At 44.1% G+C, this 21,305-nt stretch overlaps 1 protein-coding gene across 6 annotated transcripts in view; it reads right to left on the bottom strand.

Moving 5' to 3' along the window:
- Positions 1-201: 201 nt before the first annotated feature.
- LOC110497761 (fermitin family homolog 2) overlaps positions 202-21,305 on the bottom strand; it is an 81,904-nt gene continuing 60,800 nt past the window's right edge. For 4 of the 6 annotated variants that reach the window (XM_021574111.2, XM_021574108.2, XM_021574110.2 and 1 more), the window contains 11 exons: positions 20,193-20,521; positions 16,321-16,428; positions 13,213-13,347; positions 8,184-8,233; positions 6,910-7,034; positions 6,663-6,769; positions 6,296-6,520; positions 3,972-3,992; positions 3,046-3,170; positions 2,675-2,816; positions 202-2,479 (listed from right to left, as the gene is read on the bottom strand). In XM_021574111.2, the coding sequence (XP_021429786.1) occupies positions 2,306-2,479; positions 2,675-2,816; positions 3,046-3,170; positions 3,972-3,992; positions 6,296-6,520; positions 6,663-6,769; positions 6,910-7,034; positions 8,184-8,233; positions 13,213-13,347; positions 16,321-16,428; positions 20,193-20,521 (1,541 nt within the window). In that variant the 3' untranslated portion in view covers positions 202-2,305. The remainder of the gene's footprint in view (positions 2,480-2,674; positions 2,817-3,045; positions 3,171-3,971; positions 3,993-6,295; positions 6,521-6,662; positions 6,770-6,909; positions 7,035-8,183; positions 8,234-13,212; positions 13,348-16,320; positions 16,429-20,192; positions 20,522-21,305) is intronic. The other 2 variants (XM_021574112.2, XM_021574109.2) reach the window with 1 other exon arrangement.

A 21,305-nucleotide genomic window follows, 5' to 3' on the forward strand; every position in this document is an offset into this window, starting at 1 on the left:
GCAGCAGTGGGTGGAAGATGGGGTGGTTACGTACTGCCCTCTGGTGGAGACAGGGTAGAATCACCCAAATTTAAATGGTTGCAGATACAGAAAATGACATACTTTAGCTTTAAAGCGGTATCCTGAATGATTTCTGGTCCTCAGTAATCATTACTGCCTCGATGTTTGAACAAGTAGGAATATAATATTATAACTCAAACCTTAAATAAAAAGTATTTTTATTTTTTAAAATAAATGCATTTCTTTGCAGTCTGAAAACAGCAGGCCATGCACTGCTGCTCTGGACATAGGAGGCAAACAAAAAACAACATTATAGTAGGAAAAAAAATAGGCTAAGCTTCCTTCTCTTCAGTTCATTTACACTCGTTTGTCTCAACTAAAAAGGTCTCCTTCATACCAAAAACATTGTTCAAAGAAAAGCTACAATGGTGATCAAATCTGAAAATGAAGTGATATATTTTTTAAAGGCACTGAACAGAGTAAGAGTTTGATAGCCTAGGGAGGTGTCATTGGTGGAATTTTACAGCGCTAGAGCGCAAATTCAGTGCCCCAAAAAAAAGGCAAGAATAGAAATTAGCAATGTAATTCTGCTTATAGGAGAGGCAAGAAGAAAAAAGTACATTGAAAAGCCCATTTATCAATGTTTCTGAGTATAATAATAATAAGTAGTGTGAGACAAATCTTCATTAACTTTCTACCAACCTGGAGTTTGAGACTAGTGTTATCTTCATATATAGATCATGTTAACTCAATAAGACCGTAACATTGGCAGACACAAATCTTCAAACTACACAATGTTGACTAATGGCTCCCCGCTCTTATCTGGAAACAAAAATACCCCCCCCCCCCCCAAAAAAAAAAGCAGCAACAAAAGAACAACTGTACAATTCAATTAAACCTGTGTTTTTACATAAGTTACAAAAAACGAATACTTAATTTAATGTTCCTTCATACCGAGGAAAAAAGAAACCCGGACTTTGCATAATTCATTCTTCAAACTTGGTGACCTATTGCTGGTGCGTAACAATGAAAACGCTACTGAATAATAGTAATACTATACGGTGTAAGATAAAGAACGTCGATAACATAAAGGAGGCAGCTGCATTAGGGAACGCTGTTATTGGTAATATCCCTCCAGCTGTACTATACATGCACAATGCAATGGCAAGGGTCTGAGTCTCAAGGCAGAGCTGAGGCCTTTCCTACATGCTGTGGGCATCTGACAACCCTATGTGGCTGGCAGCATGTACCTGAGCCACATCATTTGGCCAACAAGCCTTCATGGCACCACATGTTCCATGACAATAACATACTCATTCGCATTTTCAGTAATTACCTCAGGACTTGTCAACATAACCAGAAAAATAACTTCTCAAACAAGAGTATCCTTGAGTGACCCCTTCTAGATGATCAAGCACCACACTGACATATTTTAGCTGTAAGAACTAGGCATGGTTATTCAGGTGTTTACAGAACATTGTAGGACATTCACCTTGGTTGAGCTCTGTGTATATTCAGAACCGGTTTTTCTGACATACTAACTAATCAAGACAACAGGAAAACACAACTGTAGGTGTGCACCAAGGCTTGTTTCAACTCTTCAAGCACACTACTGAACACAGGGGAGAGGAAACTGCCACTGGAGGTATGCTCAGAAAGAAAACACCATAAAAAAACAAACATATTCATTTAACTACTACAGCTTATTCATAAAGGGATCATATGTACACTGGAGAAGTGCTTACACGTGACTTCATATGGACTAGTTAGATCAAATGAAAATCCTTCATTGGGTGGAGAGGACAGTCTCTCCATGAGCTATGCGTTCCTCAGCCTTTCCTTAATGACGGAAGGAAATGACCCCATATCACTTCCTGTCTCTGCCGAGGAAGTAAAAGTGTGTCGCCGTTTTGTGAGGGAGAGGTCTCCTGACATGTGATACGTTCTCATGGACATAGCTTTGTGATAGCTGCTTGAGGAAGTAGACAATGTCCCCTGTGCATTGGAGAGTGATGGGGGAGCCACAGGCAGGGTTTGGAGTTCAGAGATCATCTGGGCTGCAGCATTACGCAAAATATTAGTGTTTACAAATACCTTTGTCAGCATTAACGCAACAAAAAATAAAGGGTGTCAGCTTCTTAACAGCAATAACGATAGTGGGCGGCTGCATGGGCCTCTTCAGCACAGCTCCAAAATAAAAACAGCAAAAATATATAACAAATAAAATAAACTGATAAGATCTAGTCCCCACCCTCCCTCCCCTCTTGACCCCTAATCTCTGACCACTGGCATAGGGTAGTCAGACTCAGACCCAGCCGCTGGTCAGCTTGTAGAACATCTCCTCATCCAGAGACTCGTTCTGGTCCTTGGCGCGCGTGGACAAGAAGATGTAGCCTCCGATGAACTCATGTACCACCTTACAGTCCACCTCCGCACAGATGAAGGCCAGGCTGGGCTCATCTGCAAACTCCACCGTCACCTAGGGCACAGGGTGATCACACAGTCAAAACCATAGGACTTTACTGACAATTCATTTAGTAAAGATGTGAAAGATTTACATGTGAAATGCCATGTTAAGATGGTAAAGCGAAAACAAACTGACGGTGACTGTTTAGATTACTGAATGCGTTGTCTCAAACTGTTAATTTCCTGGTCTATAAGCTGAAATTTGTACCATCTTGATCTCCCAGTTGACGTTCCACTGCTTCATGTTGGCGAACCTCCAAGTCTTGATGGCGTCTCCGGTGTTGGCGTCCATCCGGATCAGACGGTTGTAGGTGATGCCGATCAGCTCATCCCGCTTCCCACCCTGGAATCTGGGAATGACAGAGAATTCCAAGTGAGCACACTGCTTGGGATGTAGTTCTTGGAAGTAATATGATTATTGGATTTTAACAATGCATCTTTGTATCCGACAATAACATCTCTGTTAGCCATAAAACAACAAGTCCAAAAACACACAGACACCGAGAGAGGCAGACAGAGACACACAAACTTGGGGAAAATGTTTGTTATTTTCTGTATGAAGAAGAGAGAGGGACTCACTTGGCCAGGAAGTGAGTGATGCCAAACTCGGGCAGGGACTGCCAAGCCTGGATGAAGCGCATCTTGGCCTCGATCAGACTCATCTGGGCCACGTTCTGGTGGGCCTCCAGGATCCGGGCCGAAATCTGATTAACACACATTGAAAGGCTGTTGAACACGTGACACACCAACACCTCCACTCTGAAACCAAGCCCTAGACCAGCGCTGTTCAATGTTTGTCCTGGAGGGCTGAAACACTTCTGGTTTTCATCCTCCCTTTTTAGTAAGGGACTAATTCAGACATGGGACACCAGGTGAGTGCAATTAACTACCAGGTAGAAACAAAACAAAAATGGATGTTTTTCAGCCCTCCAGGACCTGAATTGAACAGCCCTGCCCTAGACACAAAGACATTGGTCTACTGTGCACACATGGCCCCACCCTCACCACACTAAAACCACGCTATAAACCCCTAAACCCAAAGACACCTTCCCGTAAATATAGGAAGGCACACAAGGTCACCGAACTAAAGTATGAACCAACAGTTGAGATCCCCAGAGGCCAGTCTAAGTCTAATGGCCCATGAAGTGCCTCCCCGCCCTGGCGCAAGTGTGTTTCTTTACAGCCCTAAAGTTGAGTTCGGAGCAGAGCAGCCCAAACCCATGGCGTATGAGTCAGTGGGATGAGGAGTAGGACAGATGCTGACCTGGGTCTTCAGGACAGACTCACCACTTGACCATCTTACTATCCCATTCAGAGTGTGTTAGTAGTTGAAGGAGAAATGGGGAAATGAGGCTTGAACAAAACTCAGTTAGCAATCACCCTTAGACTGGGAAGTTTCAGTTTTCCTAAGACTAAAGGTGAAACAAACTAGCTATTGAGACTGTTAAACAACTACTACTATGGTAAATCAACCACGACCCCAAGACAAAGCCATTTCCACTTACCAGGTCCCTGATATAGCCTGGCTGAAGAGGGAGGGAGGCAGGGATGGAAGAAGAGTGCAAAAGGAGGGGAGGTAGAGAGAAAACAGAAAGGAAGAAAGAAAAACAAGCAGGTGAGAACAAGGCCATCGAGCAAAGAAAATAGCTCCAAAACAAAGCAGCAGAATCCGAATCAGAACAGGGTAAATGAACAGGAGAGTTGAGGTCTGAAGGATCATGCAGCAGTCTCCACGTGGAGAGAAAGCAGCAGCAGTCACAGTATAGTATCTGTCAGGGCAAGCAGAGGGTTTAGTTATTTGGACACAAACGATTACAAACTGATTTAATTGATTTACAAGTTTGAAACATTTAATTGGAGTAATTATTTCTTGAAAGACCTGGGTGACAGGTGAAGGTTTTATTTTACACTTAACTAGCTTGAGTACTATACTATAGGGCAGGCCAGTAGCCTTGTGTGTGCAATTCCCATTATGTCCACCAGGTGGCAATACCTACCAAGGCATCACACAGCTGTAGTATAGAGAGCTACAGCTCTCTGGATTTGGTTAACTAGCAAAATCCTGTATGTTTGGCTAGGAAGGTATGAAACCATCTATAAATTCCTGTGCGTATCTGCTGGGATTGGAGCACGAAGTCCCATAGGGGTTGAGAAGAGGAAGTCCAGTTTGGGGGGGGTAAAGGGAGAGGCAGTACCCTGAAAACATCTCTCCCACAGCACAACTAGCTGACTGACAGAGTGGCTTTTCTCAGCCTAGCTTCCCATTCTGCATTCCCAGGCAGAACTAATTTCCTCAAACTCTCCTCCCAAACACACACAAAAACTACAGAACAAATTCACAAAAAGCACACAATGCTCTTCAAAACTTCCTTTGCTAATCCCACTACCAGTAGCCCTGTCCAGCCAGTGATGAAAGGAGTGTTTCATGAGGTGCCTTTGGGCCATCCCTTGCTTGCCTAGCTAGGCTCGGTTGGGTTAGAGCTCAGAGCCTCACACTTAGACAGAGACTGGAGACGGGCCAGGACCACAGCCCCATACAGACAGACTGCCCCACAGGCCTGTGTAAAGAGGCTAGGAGGGGTGAGAATTTGAATGAGATCTGAGTAGGAGGCCCCTCACACTACAGACTATATACACACACACACACACTCACACACCTATCCTGTTTTAGGCAGCAATGCCAAATAAACAAGTTTGGCTCTTTCTCATTCCTTTTTTTAGAACAAAAACTATTTCAATGTGATTCAGTGGACACAGTAATGACTGTTTTAGGATGTCCACCCAGGATAGACATTTCCTGTTTGATGAGCCCTCCCCTCCTCCCTTCTCACTCACACATCAGGAGTGGTCTTACCCCATGCTCTTTTCCTAGACAACCCAGTAACACGCCAGGCTGAAGCTATGGTTACAGTCCAAACCCAGACTAGTATGGAGTCATCACTTAACCACCGAAACACACACACCCACACCAAAATAACGTCCCACTTTTCCTATACAGCTTAATCAGAACCACATTGAGTGAGTCAGCGAGGGAAGGCCACTCCCCCTCCCATCTGTGGAGGCATGTGCTCTGCAGGTCAAATGTACAGTATATACATCAGCCTGTTATTTACATGGGAATTTGCTAAGTACAGAGCACAATTATACTGCCCCTTAAACAAGTTAATCTAATGCATAAATGTGACTTATCATTGGTTGGCTTTTGGTGGTTTGCCTCCGAGTTCTCAGTGAGACAACTCCTTTAGGTTGTCTGGATTTCTCTGGCTGCGTCTCTCAATAGTCTTCAGTATTATATTATTTCCTCTTCTCCTTTCCTTCTTGAGCACATATCTGGCAGGGCATGGATGGGTGAAATTAACATTTTGGACCTCTTTCCAGTCAACTAGCTTCCTTGCTAGTCACCTTTCAGTTATAATGACAGAAAGGAGACGAGGGAAGGAAGCTAGTTTAGAGTAAGGAGATCGCCTTAGAGCTTCACTTGTGGTAATCCTCCCTTTTAGACTGCTGAGTGCATGGTCCGCTGTCCTGGGTTCCCCTTAGAGGGAAGGTGGGAGCGAGAGAGGGAGGGAGGTTGCATTCCTGTGCAGGACAACCCAGACGCCAGGAGGCGCCCAGCTGGGGTGCATCGGGTAGGGGGTAAACAACAAACTCCCCCTGGAACAATTATTTCCCCATTATCTCGCCAGGGTTGCTTTCTGCTGCCATAGCTTTGTCTCTTCACTCGCAGTGTATGTATCCACCTGCATGCATATTTGAATCCATGGCCATTCAGCTGTAGGCTACATAAGTGGGGTCTCCTCTCCACACAGACCCTTGTTATTCCAGTTACCTGCTTGTTCTTGTACTTCTTCAGGTAGCGTGGAGACACCAGGCACTCAGAGTTGATGTCGTTGGTGACGGCTGGCTCCGCAATGAACTGGGGGTCAGGGTTCATGTGCTGCATCTTGAGGAAGGACAGAATGTTGTGGACCTCCAGATTGTAGGAGCTGTCTGCCATGGTCTTCCCCTTAGAGGCCAGGCGGCACGCTGCCATCCAGTGAGCATACTGCTTCTCCTGCATGGGGAGGGGAGGGAGTAGACAGAGAGAAGGATGGTGGTTATGATTATAAGATGACTATATGGACTGCATTTACAGTATCAGTGTTTCCCCTGGGGGGGGGGGGTCTGCCTGTGGGGGGCCAAAGAGTCGTACTCACAGCATCACACCGCAGCCAGATCTCGTTCATGCCGTCAGCTACCGGGATAAGTAACTTGATGTTGAATTTCTGAGCGGAGATGTTGACATCTGGTGTCACCTCGCAACCTACAAAAACACGAACAGTTCAGAGAGAAAGGGGGCGGTAGGTGGTCAAAGCCATCCATCACACACCATTGGGGATCACACAGACTCAGGTAGTAAAGGAACTGTTGAATTCTTTAGTGAGTGTGTGTGTGTACTAGTACCTCTTAGATTCATTTGGAGAGAGGGTGTCCCATGAGCCTCCTCTTTGCTCTTGTAGCAGGAAATTGTGATGTCCTTGAACGTGCACCAGTACTGCTTGTAGCCTTTCAGTGTCAGTTTCTTTGGCCTGGAAAACACATAGGGGATAGAGAAAAAGAGCGACAGGGGGGTAAGTCGGTTCTGCTTGAATCACAAAACACATAGCTTAGCAACGCAAACCCAACCCCAGACACCAAGAGGAGAGCCGTCAAGCCACATAAAAAAGGGGTGCTTTTTTCCACTTGAGAGGGCCAAGTCTAACAGAAAAAAGATGAGAGAAAGAGACAGCGAAAGCTTTCTCAGCCTCCTTCTGTGGTCCATAACAGAGTCAGTAGCATGAATGGGAGAGGAGCCAACATTGGACATGAGTTTTAATGGAGGACAATTACTGTGGAAATACCTCTCAGTAATAGTCTACAGCTTATATTTTTACAACATTATTTAAGCTGCAAGAGCTACCTGCTTGTCAACACGGGCCTGTGGCCAAAAGGCTTTTATGACTAGGGCCAGGGGTTTTACACACCACCTGACCAGACCAGGAAAAACTTTGGGCGCCTAGCTATGTATAAGATATTGCTCTGTGCCCTAGTTAGAGCCTATAATATAATAATAATAATATAACATATGCCATTTAGCAGTTGCTTTTGACAAAAGCATCTAAGTCATGCGTGCATAGATTTTATTTATGGGTGGTTTCTTGAATCAAACCCACTATCCCGGTGTTACAAGGGCCATGCTCTACCAACTGAGCTACTGAGGACCACTATAACCCGCCATGAGCTAAAGAGGACCATTATAACTGGTCCTAGTCCTAACGTAAACCCGAATCACTGCAGTAATCAGTGTTTTTGATACATCCTGAGCCCCACAAATAAGCTGGTCCTGGGAACAAGCCAGCCCACAAACCCAATCCATACAGCCAAGTTTGATACTGAACAGACAACAGCTCTCCAATTTAGGCCCAGACCTTGTTTCCTGCTCCCACAGTATTAGATTTAACATCCCAGGGACAATGCCTTCTTTAAAGGCGCATGGCCAGTCATTAGCAAACATCAAGAAAGGGCTAAAATGAATCAACGGAGCCAGTCTGGAGAGTTAGGAGGAACTGGCTAGTTGGCTCTTTGCTACTATTCTAAGGTCAGTTTAGAATGTCCCCCTAATGGATTTTAGGATGATACACTGATCCTAGATCTGTGATTAAGACAACTTCTACCACCGAAGCAGTTGTTGAACTTACTTGAAGACTTTGACGTAGTCAGCCAGTTCGGGAATGGACGTGATATCACCCTGAGAGGAAGAGAGGAACAAACATGTTTAGTGCTGGTTGAATGGTTATTATTGAGAAAGGACAAGGACAGGATTATAAAGCACAACTTTAACAATGACCTCAAGTTTGACTTTCTATGTTTGCAATGTCATCGCTCAGAGTTGCATATAAAAGAAAACAGTTAGTTAATCAAGCTTCAACTTCCTCAGATAAGCTGTATAAACTTCAGTTGGTTGGGGCAGACAGTTTTAACAATGGCCAAATCATGTGATACCCACTACCCATACAGAATTGACCAATAATTTATACACTAGATAACTGACAGGGGGTGCTGTTTTTAAGCCACCGTACCTCCATCTTGGCACTTCCCCACCGTTGTAAAAAACTATTTTGGAAGCTATAGAAATGTCTTAATGTCTACATGTGTTTTTACCACATTTATTATATTACCTAATGCATACTTTTAAATTATATTATGTGAGCTAAACATAGAAATAATCAAATATATAACATTCTCCTTAAAGTATAATTGTTAGAAAGTGTTAATGTTACAGTCCCCACTACAACAACAAAATACTTAAATACACGTCATTTTATCCTTATCCTGAATTCCATTCATTCTTGTGGAGGACCGCTATTACTGGGGAGTGCCAATATGGCCGACCGGTGGCTTTAAAGCCTCTCACTGACCAACACATAGCATCAGCATTCTAGTCTTTATATACATCATTAGAACGTACACCTTCTGAAGTAGCTTTTTGCCTTGCAGTGAAGTTCTCACCCAGACCCTAGTCAAACTAAAAAAAAAAATGTTTTAAGTGAGAAGTAGGCATTGGTCTGAAGCCGAAAAAGGAAACGTACACCACGTACTTCACCGATGCTCTTAGGTTTTCCAGCACACAGCTTTGACCTAATGTACTATAGTAGCTATGCTGGTCTATTGTAATACAAATAATGTGTAGGCAGGTTGCTTAGGATTCAAACCTTCTCATACAACCTGACTAATTGCCATGGTTTTTACACCAGAAGGTGCTTATACAACACTATTTCACAACATTATAATACAGCAAAACATAGCAATAAAAGTAAAGTAAAAGTACACAATAATGACAAATGGCAACTGAAATAATGTAGTTATTAGTATTTATTTTATATTAACAGCTGATTTTCCAGAGGGAAGCGAAAAACCAGAAACCCATTTAAGCTAATATATGGTGTAAACTGAATTATTTTTCACTGATCTCGTGTAACAATAAAAACGAGAAAGCTACTGGAAAATACACAAAATAATCAACATGTACCTATTAACATGAAAATGTACTTTAAAGTCTACTGAAGAAAGGCCTAGTAGGATACATTACCTGTAAACAATATTGAGTTATTACAAAATATACAATGTACAATCATATATTCATCAGATATAGTTCAGGGATGGCCATAATTGCTCTTTAAGAGCTACAGGGTTATGCAGGATTTATTGTTCAAGCACAGTTCTACCACACCTGACTGTACTATTCAAGGTCTCGATGAACAGCTGAGGTCTTGATCAACAGCAGAGTAGTAAAATCAGGTGTGGTAGCACGGGGCTTGAACAAAAAAAGCCTGCATAACCCTGTGGCTTGTCAACAGCAATCTTGGTAACTCCTGATACAAACACTGTGGCAAACTGCTGAGAAACACCTGTAAAATACAAAGTCAATAGACAAGTACAAAACACTTTTAAGAACACATGTTTACAAATCTGACATTGGATTGGCACGCTAAATCCTTTAGCTTACAAATGCTCTTAGTAATGCTCTACACAGCTGTCCAACGGCAGTAAAAGAGCACACATTTGTAAATGGCACTATAATAATAATATATAATAATAATAATAATAATAATAATATAATAAATATGAAAACAGATGGGAGTGCTCAATTGGAAGAGAACATAGGCTGCTTAAGTACTACTGATAGTGTACAATATGCTGAAGATGAGCAAGTCATTTTTCAGCTCCACCCAGGCCAGCTTGACAAATTTCTTAGCTTCTCAAAAGAAAGTGGCGTCAGAAAAGGAAACGTTTACAACCTGTGCAATTTATTGTGTGCATTTGTACTGTAGGGATGGAGTGCGTGTTTTGGGAAAGGGAGGGGGGGGGGGGGGTCAAAATCTATACACGACAGAGAATGGTCAAAATATCCCCTCCGGTAGGTGAACCCAGGACCTTCAAATCCCAGGGCAGTAATGCCAACCGTTACGCTACAAACCCTGTTATAGATACATCAACTTAACACTATTTAAATGGATATCCAGGTTCCCAGGTCAGCAGTTTACACAGATGATTTCAGCCATATGAAAAACCCTCTATAGCAAAATATACCTAGCTACCTTCCTTTTGCTTCTCGTCCAACTGGTGTAAGCTAGCTAACTAGCTACAGCTGCTAGCTTTCTACTAGTCAAGTTGCTCTACCCGGGCTGCGGTCCAAAGCCACTCACAGCCCTCAAATGTTGTGGATACTTCTGATGACGTATCATGATGTCTGACAAGTATACACTTGCAGGGCAAGGGAGGAAGGAATTATTTTTAAATGGACCATCCTTGGCCGGAAATTCGTCACACTAGCTTGTGTGTGTGCTTTATATGCATGCACACATGCACACATGTCAATTATGAGTGCATGTCTATGTATATGAAATATATTATTATTCACCTACTGTATGATAGCTATCAAATTAATTAACGTTAGCCTGCCTAGCTGGAACTTCCGAAGGAGGAAAATGTTTTATTTCTACAATTTCCAAAAGATTTTAAAAAATGTATATTTATGTGACGTGTTTGTGCCGTCATGTGCATTAGTAGCAGTAGCACAATTTCAAACTTATTTGCATTCGTTTTTACTTACACTTGTAACGTAAACGCACCCCATTCCGTGCAACTGCAACATTCAAACAAGGCTTCAAAGAAAACTAATGGGACTGTAGTGACTGTGTTGACTTCAAAATCGGGGGTGTGAACTAGGTTTCTATTCAAGCGTTGATCGACATGGTAATGGCTCTATAGTATTGGAGAAAAGTTGAAAAAACTGACCCTCCGTTACATCGTGACGTGTCATGTCGTAACGTACAGCACGCATTAAGCAACTATTTCTGTCTTACAATCTCTCTCCACCAGGTGTAGCACTTCTCTCATCCTTTAGAAACAAGAAATGGACAGCGACGGGGGTAAGGGGGGGATACCTAGTCATTTTTTTTGTCATCATTTCATGCGATCATCATTCTCAAAGCCGCTGTTAACTTCGAAGATCACTTAACCACCCTAAAAACCCGATTGAAATTCGACACAAACCTTCATATAGGTATGTAATGACACATTATATAAACTCTGTGTTTTATTTACATTTTAAAGGCGATAAGGTGATAAGTTGGACAGATCGAGTGAAAAAAAACATACATCTCTCCTTCTCACTATCACGCATTAGTTTCGCTTCCCCACCTGCCATTTTTAAAAAGACCAAACGGGGCTCATTGCCTGCTTGAATTATGCAGAAATGGGCAGCGTTTAGGTCATGTAATTGATTCTGTTGGAAAGGGGAGAAATTGTGCTTTACAATGGTATGGACATTACCGTTGATCTGGAAGTATTACGTTTTGGGGTGCTAAAATAAGGGCAATTGTACGGACCAAGGCGATGTACGAGTTTACGGTATGTTGACTTCTCCATTGCTGTTGTTTTTAAGTTTTCGGAGACTTTCCTTAGCGGATGTACAATCGTCGCAAATTGAATTATGTGGAGTTTCAGGCCCCAGAGTGAATATAATTGTACACTCACAAAGCCGACTAAAAACGGGGGCTGAGGGACTTACGTTGAAAACTTCCCTTGTCTAATCATTTGGACCACCCTCCAAGATGGCAACGGCGATTCCCCAAGGGCATAAGAAGGGTAAGTGGACGAGGGTGTGTCTTCTAAGTGTTTTGACCGCAGCACCGGTTTTAGAACTCTGAGATTTGGCAAAAAAATATTAGCATTGTCAGAAATGAATTGTCAGAAAAAAAAGGTAGCACATTGATTTTTATTGGGCAGAAATGTGCATGTAGTGCCTCTTAACTTATCCAGTCTAAATGGATCTAAGTCTAATGGTCACCATATGGACGCTGTAGCCTCGTTTTAATCTGACGTGTAGAATTTGAGCTAGGTTTGGGCAAAAATAATTCTGACAACCGTAATACTAACAAGACCCCGTCAACAATCCAGTATAGTGGTTCTCGGTAACGGCCGGATGGATTATGACGAGAGGTGTGTTGTGTACCTCAAATTTTCATCTACATTGGTGTCATATTGGCATAAATATGATGGTAGAGAGATTTGAATTTAACATTCCGATTCAACCATAATATGCCACTCTGGATGTGCCCAATAACATTTGCTCTAATTGAATGTACCACTAGAGTATCATTGAGGTAAAGTACAGTAAACTGCATAACTAGTGTGTTTTACGGTAAAGTGCAGTAGTTGTACCAGTGTATTGAGGTCTTGCCTCCCTTCAGGGTGATCTCCAGGTCTGACAGGGTTAAGGTTGGGGTTAGTATAGGACAGTAAGGTGTAGCACCAGGGTGATCTCCAGGTCTGACAGGGTTAGGGTTGGGGTTAGTATAGGACAGTAAGGTGTAGTACCAGGGTGATCTCCAGGTCTGACAGGGTTAGGGTTAGTATAGGACAGTAAGGTGTAGTACCAGGGTGATCTCCAGGTCTGACAGGGTTAGGGTTGGGGTTAGTATAGGACAGTAAGGTGTAGTACCAGGGTGATCTCCAGGTCTGACAGGGTTAGGGTTGGGGTTAGTATAGGACACTAAGGTGTAGTACCAGAGTGTTGAGGTCTTGCCTCCCTCCAGGGTGATCTCCAGGTCTGACAGGGTTAGGGTTGGGGTTAGTATAGGACAGTAAGGTGTAGTACCAGGGTGATATCCAGGTCTGACAGGGTTAGGGTTGGGGTTAGTATAGGACAGTAAGGTATAGTACCAGGGTGTTGGAGGTCTTGCCTCCCTCCAGGGTGATCTCCAGGTCTGACAGGGCAGCGTCCACCTCGTCCACCTCCTTCTCACTGTTGTTCATGTGGTTGTCTGACGACATGATGGACAGCTTGTTGATGTGATACTGGGGGAGAGAGATAGAGAAAAGGGACTAATGTTTAGCCAACAGTCCTTTACATTATATGCCATGACTGTGAATAATGTGTCAAAACCAGTCTCCTGTTTGATATTGTGAATGTCATTACTGGTAATGTAACTTTTCTGGTTTGCTCCACTGGCGTCCGTTTCTGTGTACATTGGTAGTGATTTCCTCGACCCTTTCATAGCATATGAAGTGGTAAAGTGGTCAAAACACAAAAAAATACCTGCTTGTCCAATAAATACTTTTGAGTTTCTTTGGGTGTTGTAGAAGTGAGTACCATGAAGCACTAACTGTTGATTAACAATAATTACTTTGGAGTAAAGAGGGGGGGTGGGGGGAGATATTTAGTTGGTGAAATTAGTGACTGTAAATGTGTCTTTACTTGGAGCACATGTGAGTAGTGCAGACTTGGGACATTGCGTGCAGCATTTCTGCATTGATTCACAATGGAAATACCATCTAGTTTGGTCAGAATCCTGTTTGTTATATTGGGGCGTCTCTGGCCTGGCCATTCATTCATACTATCCTCTGGACCAACATGGAGCCAGTCTCACCATGTTATGTTCTGGTCTGGTCTACCCCCCCTATGCCTCAACAACACTAAGACCAACTTGTTGACAAACTGTATTTATACTGTCAACCCCTCCCACCCCCACCTCCTCAATATGAATGAACAGCTGCCTAGAGGGAGCGAGTGAGTTAGAGAGACAGTGTGGGGGTGAGAGAGAGGTAGAGGGAGAGGAAAAGAGAGGCATATTTCAGGACACACTGCACTTCTGTGGCCATAGCCAGCTAGGGTTTCAGAATGTAGGACAAAGGCTTCTCCCTCCATGTCACCATCTCTGACGCCCACACTCTACTGACACTGGGGAGAGGGGGATGGTGTGTGTGTGTGTGTGTGTGTGTGTGTGTGTGTGTGTGTGTGTGTGTGTGTGTGTGTTTCTGTGCGTACATGTGTATTTCTAGCGCATATGTTTTGTATGTGTAGGGTTGGAGTTGGGGGTAGTGGGCTAACAGGCATGCCCTGGACCTTTATCCCCCAAATACAGTCATGTTTACTGTGCTGAACATGGCAGGCTTATCGCTATACTTAGCCACACGGACATATCCAGGTGATAGGCAGAATCCCTGGACACAGAGACCATTCAACTCTTACTGTAATAAACCCACCCCTTCTCTTCCTGCCTGATCTCCTCAGTGACACCTTAGCCATGACTGTCACAGCTACCATTAACTTAGCAAGAGATAACGATAGATAGTGGCGCTAACAGACAGGTAGCGACATGCTAGCTGCTAATCCAAACACACTACAGATTAGCATCTTGAGCATCTCTTCAGGGGGGGATGAACCACTAAACCGACAACCAATGAAGTATTAATAAACACCTCGGCTCCTGTTGAAGACCCTAGCAGTGTCACCTTTCAGTGTAATTGGGGATATTGAGGAATGTGTAGGAGATTACAGGTTGGGTTGGAGTGATCCCTCCAGTGGGGTGAGTCCGGTGGCTACTCTATAATTACCCGTTGGAGAGAGGACACACTGGCGTCCCCATGTCCTGTCCCTCAGGCTTTACGAGGATCGGAAATAGCAGGGCTGCCCTGGTCCCAAAGGGACACAAGAGACTCGGATCCCCACCACCCCCCCAAAATCATACCTTCACTGTCCTTCCCGCTCTTCACTATTCCTCTTATATTACACAACTTGTATAAAAGAAGCAGTGACATAATCAATACGTCCACAGCAGTTAACTATGGTGTTGAACAGCACTTGAACAAGTCTAAGTGTCAGTGACGTGTCTAGTCTAACCATCTTCAATGGCAGGTATCTGGAATGGGTTGTATCTAGAGCCAAGGCATCACAGACAGGATCATTTGGTTTAATTGTAGTTGCTCCGTGCAAGCATACAGCCTTGCATACAGTTATCAGGGGGACCATGTTTCTGTGTACTGCTGCAAAGGTGGAAAGTTTTAAGTTTCTCAGTATACACATCACAGACACACTGAAATGATCCACCCACACAGTGTGTTGAAGAAGGAGCAACAGCGCCTCTTCAACCTCAAGAGGCTGAAGAAATTTGGCTTGTCACCTAAAACCCTCAAACTTTTACAGATGCACAATTGAGAGCATCCTGTCGGGCTACTATGGCAACTGCACCGCCCACAACTGCAAGGCTCTCAAGAGGGTGGTGCGGGCAGCACAACGCATCACCGGGGGCAAACTACCTGCCCTCCTGGACACCTACAGCACCCGATGTCACAGGAAGGCCAAAAAGAAAACAACAACCACCCGAGCCACTGCCTGTTCACCCCGCGACCATCCAGAAGGCAAGGTGGTCAGTACAGGTGCCTCAAAGCTGGGACCTTCTATCTCAAGGCCATCAGACTGTTAAACAGCCATCACTGACACAGAGGCTGCTGCCTATATACAGGTCTCAAAAATCATTGGCCACTTTAATAAATGGATCACTAGTCACTTTAATAATGTTTACATATCTTGCATTACTCATCTCATAAGTATATACTGTATTCTATACCATCTTGCCTAAGCCGCTCGGTCATCCCTCATCCATATATTTATATGTACATATTCTTATTCCATCCCTTAAATTAGATTTGTCTGTATTAGGTAGTTGTTGTGGAATTGTTAGATTACCTGTTAGATATTACTGCACTGTCGGAACTAGCAGCACAAGCATTTCGCTACACTCGCATTAACATCTGCTAACCATGTGTATGTGACCAATAAAATTTGATTTGAAGCAGACCAGTCACCCACCACGTCAGTGTCAACAGTGGACAACACGCCCATTCAAATAATTTGCTGTTCTTCTGTTCATCAGGCAGTGAGACCATGGAGAAGATAACTACTGCAGTCCTCAATCGGGCCAATTAACATGATCCCTACACACACGCACAAACAGACAAACTGACACACATACATTACATAGGTCTCACCTGCAGGGCAGCAAACATCATCATCTCCTCCTCGGTGCACTCTATTTCCTCCAGCAGGATGGCCCACTTGGCCTGCTCATAGAGCTGGTTCACCCGGATGGCATCATACTGCAGGGGGAGAACAAATACTGTTAGCCCTGGCACCAAGCCTGTCTCTGCACAAGCACAGATCCACACACAAAGCACTCCGAGACAGTCCAGCTGAGAAAACAGGACAGCCCAGAGGGGTACTTCCTCCTCTCCACACCTCCCCAAATCTGTCAGCTGCAGATGCTGAAGGCTGGTGGGGAGTTGTGTGTGTGTGTGTGCGCATGTTTAAATGTGGCATTAACATGTTTTAACCACTCCTATAAAAACAATTGTAGACTATCAGATACTCAGCAAGAAGCTATGATTTCGCCATTACTGAAACAGGACCCAGATGGTAAATATAAAGATCCAGTCAACCTATAAAAAAAAAACTGGAGACACCTTACACTTGTGTTGTGATGTCAAAATCCTAGCAAAATGCATGGCGTACAGAATTAAAGGTATTGTCGGATATTATTCATCTATCGGACAGTTTATTTTTATTTTTTTTACACTTGACAGTACTTTGGAGATAATATACGACAAGTACCGGAAACAATAGAACACTATGAAAAATCTGGGAAACCAGGCCCGGTATTCAAAGCGGACTTTGAAAAGGCATTTGATGAATTATGACTGGAATTTATATATAAATGCCAGGACTATTTTAATTTTGTAGAATCTCTTATGCAATGGGTTAAAGTTATGTATAGTAACTCTAGGTGTAAAATAGTAAATAATGTCTACTTCTCAGAAAGTATTAAATTGTCAAGAGGAGTAAAACGAGGCTGTCCGCTAATCTATTTATTATGGCTATCGAATTGTTAGCTATTAAAATCAGATCCAACAATAATATCAAGGGACTAGAAGGCAGGGTTTAAAAACAAAGGTGTCATTCATTGTATGCTGACGATTTAAATCCGCAATTTGGATCACCCCAGTCTGAGGTCCTGAGTGCTCTGGAGCAGGTTTTCATCAAGGAGCTCGCTGTACTTTGCTCCGTTCAGCTTTCCCTCGATCTTGACTAGTCTCCGAGTACCTGCCGCTGAAAAACATCCTCACAGTATGATGCTGCCTCCACCATGCTTCACCGTAGGGACGGTGCCATGCTTCCCACAGACGTGACGCTTGGCATTCAGGCCAAAGAGTTCATTCTTGGATTCATCAGACCAGAGAATTTTGTTTCTCCTGCTCCAAGTGTCTGAGTGCATTTCAACAAACTCCAAGCGGGCTGTCATATGCCTTTTACTGAGGAGTGGCTTCCATCTGGCTACTTTATGGTAAAGACCTGATTTGAGGAGTGCTTTCAATGAGCGGGACACTAATCCGGAAGCTTGTAAGAAATCCCGCTATGGCCTCAGACGAACCATCAAACAAGCAAAGCGTCAATACAGGATTAAGATTGAATCCTACTACACCAGCTCTGACGCTCATCGGATGTGCAGGGTGTGAAAACTATTACGGACTACAAAGGAAAACGCAGAGGCGAGCTACCCAGTGACGTAAGCCTACCAGACGAACTAAAGAGACAAGCAAGACTGAAGCATGCACAAGAGCACCAGCTGTTCTGGATGACTGTGTGATAATGCTCTCGGTAGCTGATGGGAGCAAGACCTTTAAACAGGTCAACATTCACAAAGCCGAGGGGGCCAGACTGATTCCCAGGATGTGTACTCAAAGCATGCGCGGACCAACTGGCACGTGTCTTCACTGACATTTTCAACCTCTCCCTGAGTCTGTAATACCTACATGTGACAAGTAGTACACCATAGTCCCTGTGCCCAGGGAAGCGAAGGTAACCTGCCTAAATTATTACCACCCTGTAGCACTCACGTCGGTAGCCATGAAGTGCTTTGAAAGGCTGGTCATTGCTCACATAAACAGCATCCTGCCGGATACCCTAGTCCCACTCCAAATCGCATACCGCCCCAACAGATTCCGATCGCACTCCACACTGCCCTTCCTACCTGGACAAAAGGAACACCTATGTGAGAATGCTGTTCATTGACTACAGCTCAGGGTTTAACACCATAGGGTCCTTAGCATAGTAATGAGCTTTGTGGGCACTAGGACTAAACACCTCCCTCTGCAACTGGATCCTGGTCTTTGATGGGCCGCACCCAGATGGTAAGGGTAGACAACACGTCTGCCACCCTGATCCTGAACACTGGGGCTCCTCAGGGGTGTGTACTTAGTCACTTTCTGTACTCCCTGTTCACCCATAACTGCGTTGCCAAACATGACTCCAACACCATCATAAGTTTGCTGACGACAACAGTGGTAAGCCTGATCACCGACAACGATGAGACAGCCTATAGGGAGGAGGTCAGAGAAATGGCAGTGTGGTGCCAGGACAACAACCTCTCCCTCAGTGTCAGCAAGACAAAGGAGCTGATCGGGGACTACAGGAAAAGGCGGGCCGAACAGGCAGGGCTGTAGTGAAGCGGGTCGAGAGTGTCAAGTTCCTTGGTGTCCACATCACCAACGTACTATCAAGGGCCCAACACACCAACACAGTCGTAAAGAGGGCACGACAAAACCTTTTCCCCCTCAGGAGACAGAAAAGATTTGGCATGATCCTCAAAAAGTTCTACTGCACCATCGAGAGCATCCTGACAGGTTGCATCACCGCCTGGAATGGCAACTGCTCGGTATCCCCAAGCCATAAGACTGAGGAACAATTAATAAAATGGCCACTGGCCTTTTCACATTGACCGACCCCCCCCCCCCCCATTTGTTTTGTACACTGCTGCTACTCGCGGTTTAATATCTATGCAGTCACTTCACCCCTACCTACATGTACAAATTACCTTAACTAACCAGTAACCCCACACTGACTCGGTACCCCCTGTATATAGCCTCTGTATCTTTATTGTGTTACTTTGTATCATTTATTTTACTTTAGTTGGTAAATATTTTCTTAACTCTTCTTGAACTGCACTGTTGGTTAAGGGCTTGTAAGTAAGCATTTCACAGTAACTTCCCCACTTGTATTCAGCACGTGACAAATAAAGTTTGATTTGATTTGCTGCAGAGATGGTTCTTCTGGAAGGTTCTCCCATCTCTACAGAGGAACTCTGGAGCTCTGTCAGAGTGATCATAGGGTTCTCGGTCACCTGCCTGACCAAGGTCCTTCTCCCGATTGCGCAGTTTGGCCGGGCGGCCAGCTCTAGGAAGAGTCTTGGTGGTTCCAAACTTCTTCCATTTAAGAATGATGGAGCCACTGTGTTCTTGAGGACTTTCAATGCTCCAGACATTTTTTGGTATTTTGGTACCCTTCCCCTGATCTGTTCCTCCACACAATCCTGCTCTCTGAGCTCTACGGACCATTCCCTCGACCACATGGCTTGGTTTTTGCTCCGACATACACTGCCAACTGTGGGACCTTATATAGACAGGTGTGTGCCTTTCCAAATCATGTCAAATCAATTGACCACAGGTGGACTCCAGTCAAGTTGTAGAAACATCTGAAGGATGATCAATGGAACCAGGATGCACATGAATTCAATTTCAATGTATAGGGTATATGTTTTTCTAAAAAACCTGTTAATGCTTTGTCCTTATGGGGTATAGTGTGTAGATTGATGAGGAAAAACATGTATTTAATCTATTTTAAAATAATGCTGTAACGTAACAATGTGGGAAAAGGGGTATGAATACTTTCCCAAATGGGGGATTGGAAATGATGCAGACAATTACGTTGATAGAAGCCACAATCTAGCTGCAATATTAAAGCTGATCTACCCCCTAAACATTTTTTAATAAAGACTCATTTGAAGGAAAGAATGGTCCACATACTGTACCTTGGGGTTGAGGTCGAAGAAGCTATGGTATTTAAACCGCAGGAGGAGCACCTCATTCTCCTTGACATCCTGCTCCATCAAAGACCTGGATGAGTCCATCCAGCCCTGGTTGATCTTGGCCTTGTCCAGGAGAGATTGGGGCTTGTAGAGCTTGGCCAGGATATCGGGCGAGGAGATTGGCTGGCTGACAGCGAGGATGCTGGGATTGCCCTCGGACAGGGGGCTGTCTCCAAACCAGGCGGTAGTGGGGGATAGGGGGCTTCCGTCTCTGGAGTCATAAGTGGGGGTCATGGTCTTACTGTACAGGCCGGGACTGGAGTAGATGCTCCCTGCAAACCAGACAACACATGTTTAGTACCCTGGGGTAGACTGAGGAACATTGGGCTCAATTCCATTTCAGTTTGGGAGATTCATTGAAATTCCAATTTTCAAAAAACTGAAAAGCACGATTCATTTATTTATTTTTTCAATTCTTAGACTGGGATTTCAATTAACTTCCTGAATTGAAATTGATCCCAACTGTGTGACTGAGATCCATGAAGACAAAGAAAAATACATCACCATACCTGCAAAATACTGAACATGATAAAAAAAAAACATGCTCACAATACAGTCCACTGCAAAACAATCTACAAGACACACATTTGGTACCAAGCACAAGAACCTCCAAAAATTAAGTGAACATGGTTCCACAACACACATTTGCAGCCTGCAATTGACAGCAATGTGGCTGGTAGCGCCACCTATCTGATAGGTGGTCTTGATGCTCTGCTGTTGCTGCTGGGGAATTATGATGCGCCTTAGCATGCAGATGTTGCACACGATTGTGGTCACATGGTCCACAACCTGCGAGGTGCACATGGCAAACTATACAGCACAACCAGCAGCATATAGGGAGGGATATGGGTATAGGGATGGGGCAGTGGAGGGTGGTACACCAAAGTGAGACAGCATGGTACCAAAAGCTAGCGTCACTCTGCTTTGTTTGTGTTCCATTTTTGGAAAAAAGGGTGGATGTGTGTTTGGAGGGAGGAGTGTAGAGGAGTGTATGCACGTGGATGTATGGTTGGGGAGTGTGTGTAGAGAGAGATGTGTATGTATGCAAAATGTTGT

This window comes from Oncorhynchus mykiss, chromosome 19 (assembly GCF_013265735.2).
Source record: "Oncorhynchus mykiss isolate Arlee chromosome 19, USDA_OmykA_1.1, whole genome shotgun sequence".
NCBI classification, from domain to species: Eukaryota; Metazoa; Chordata; class Actinopteri; order Salmoniformes; family Salmonidae; genus Oncorhynchus; species Oncorhynchus mykiss.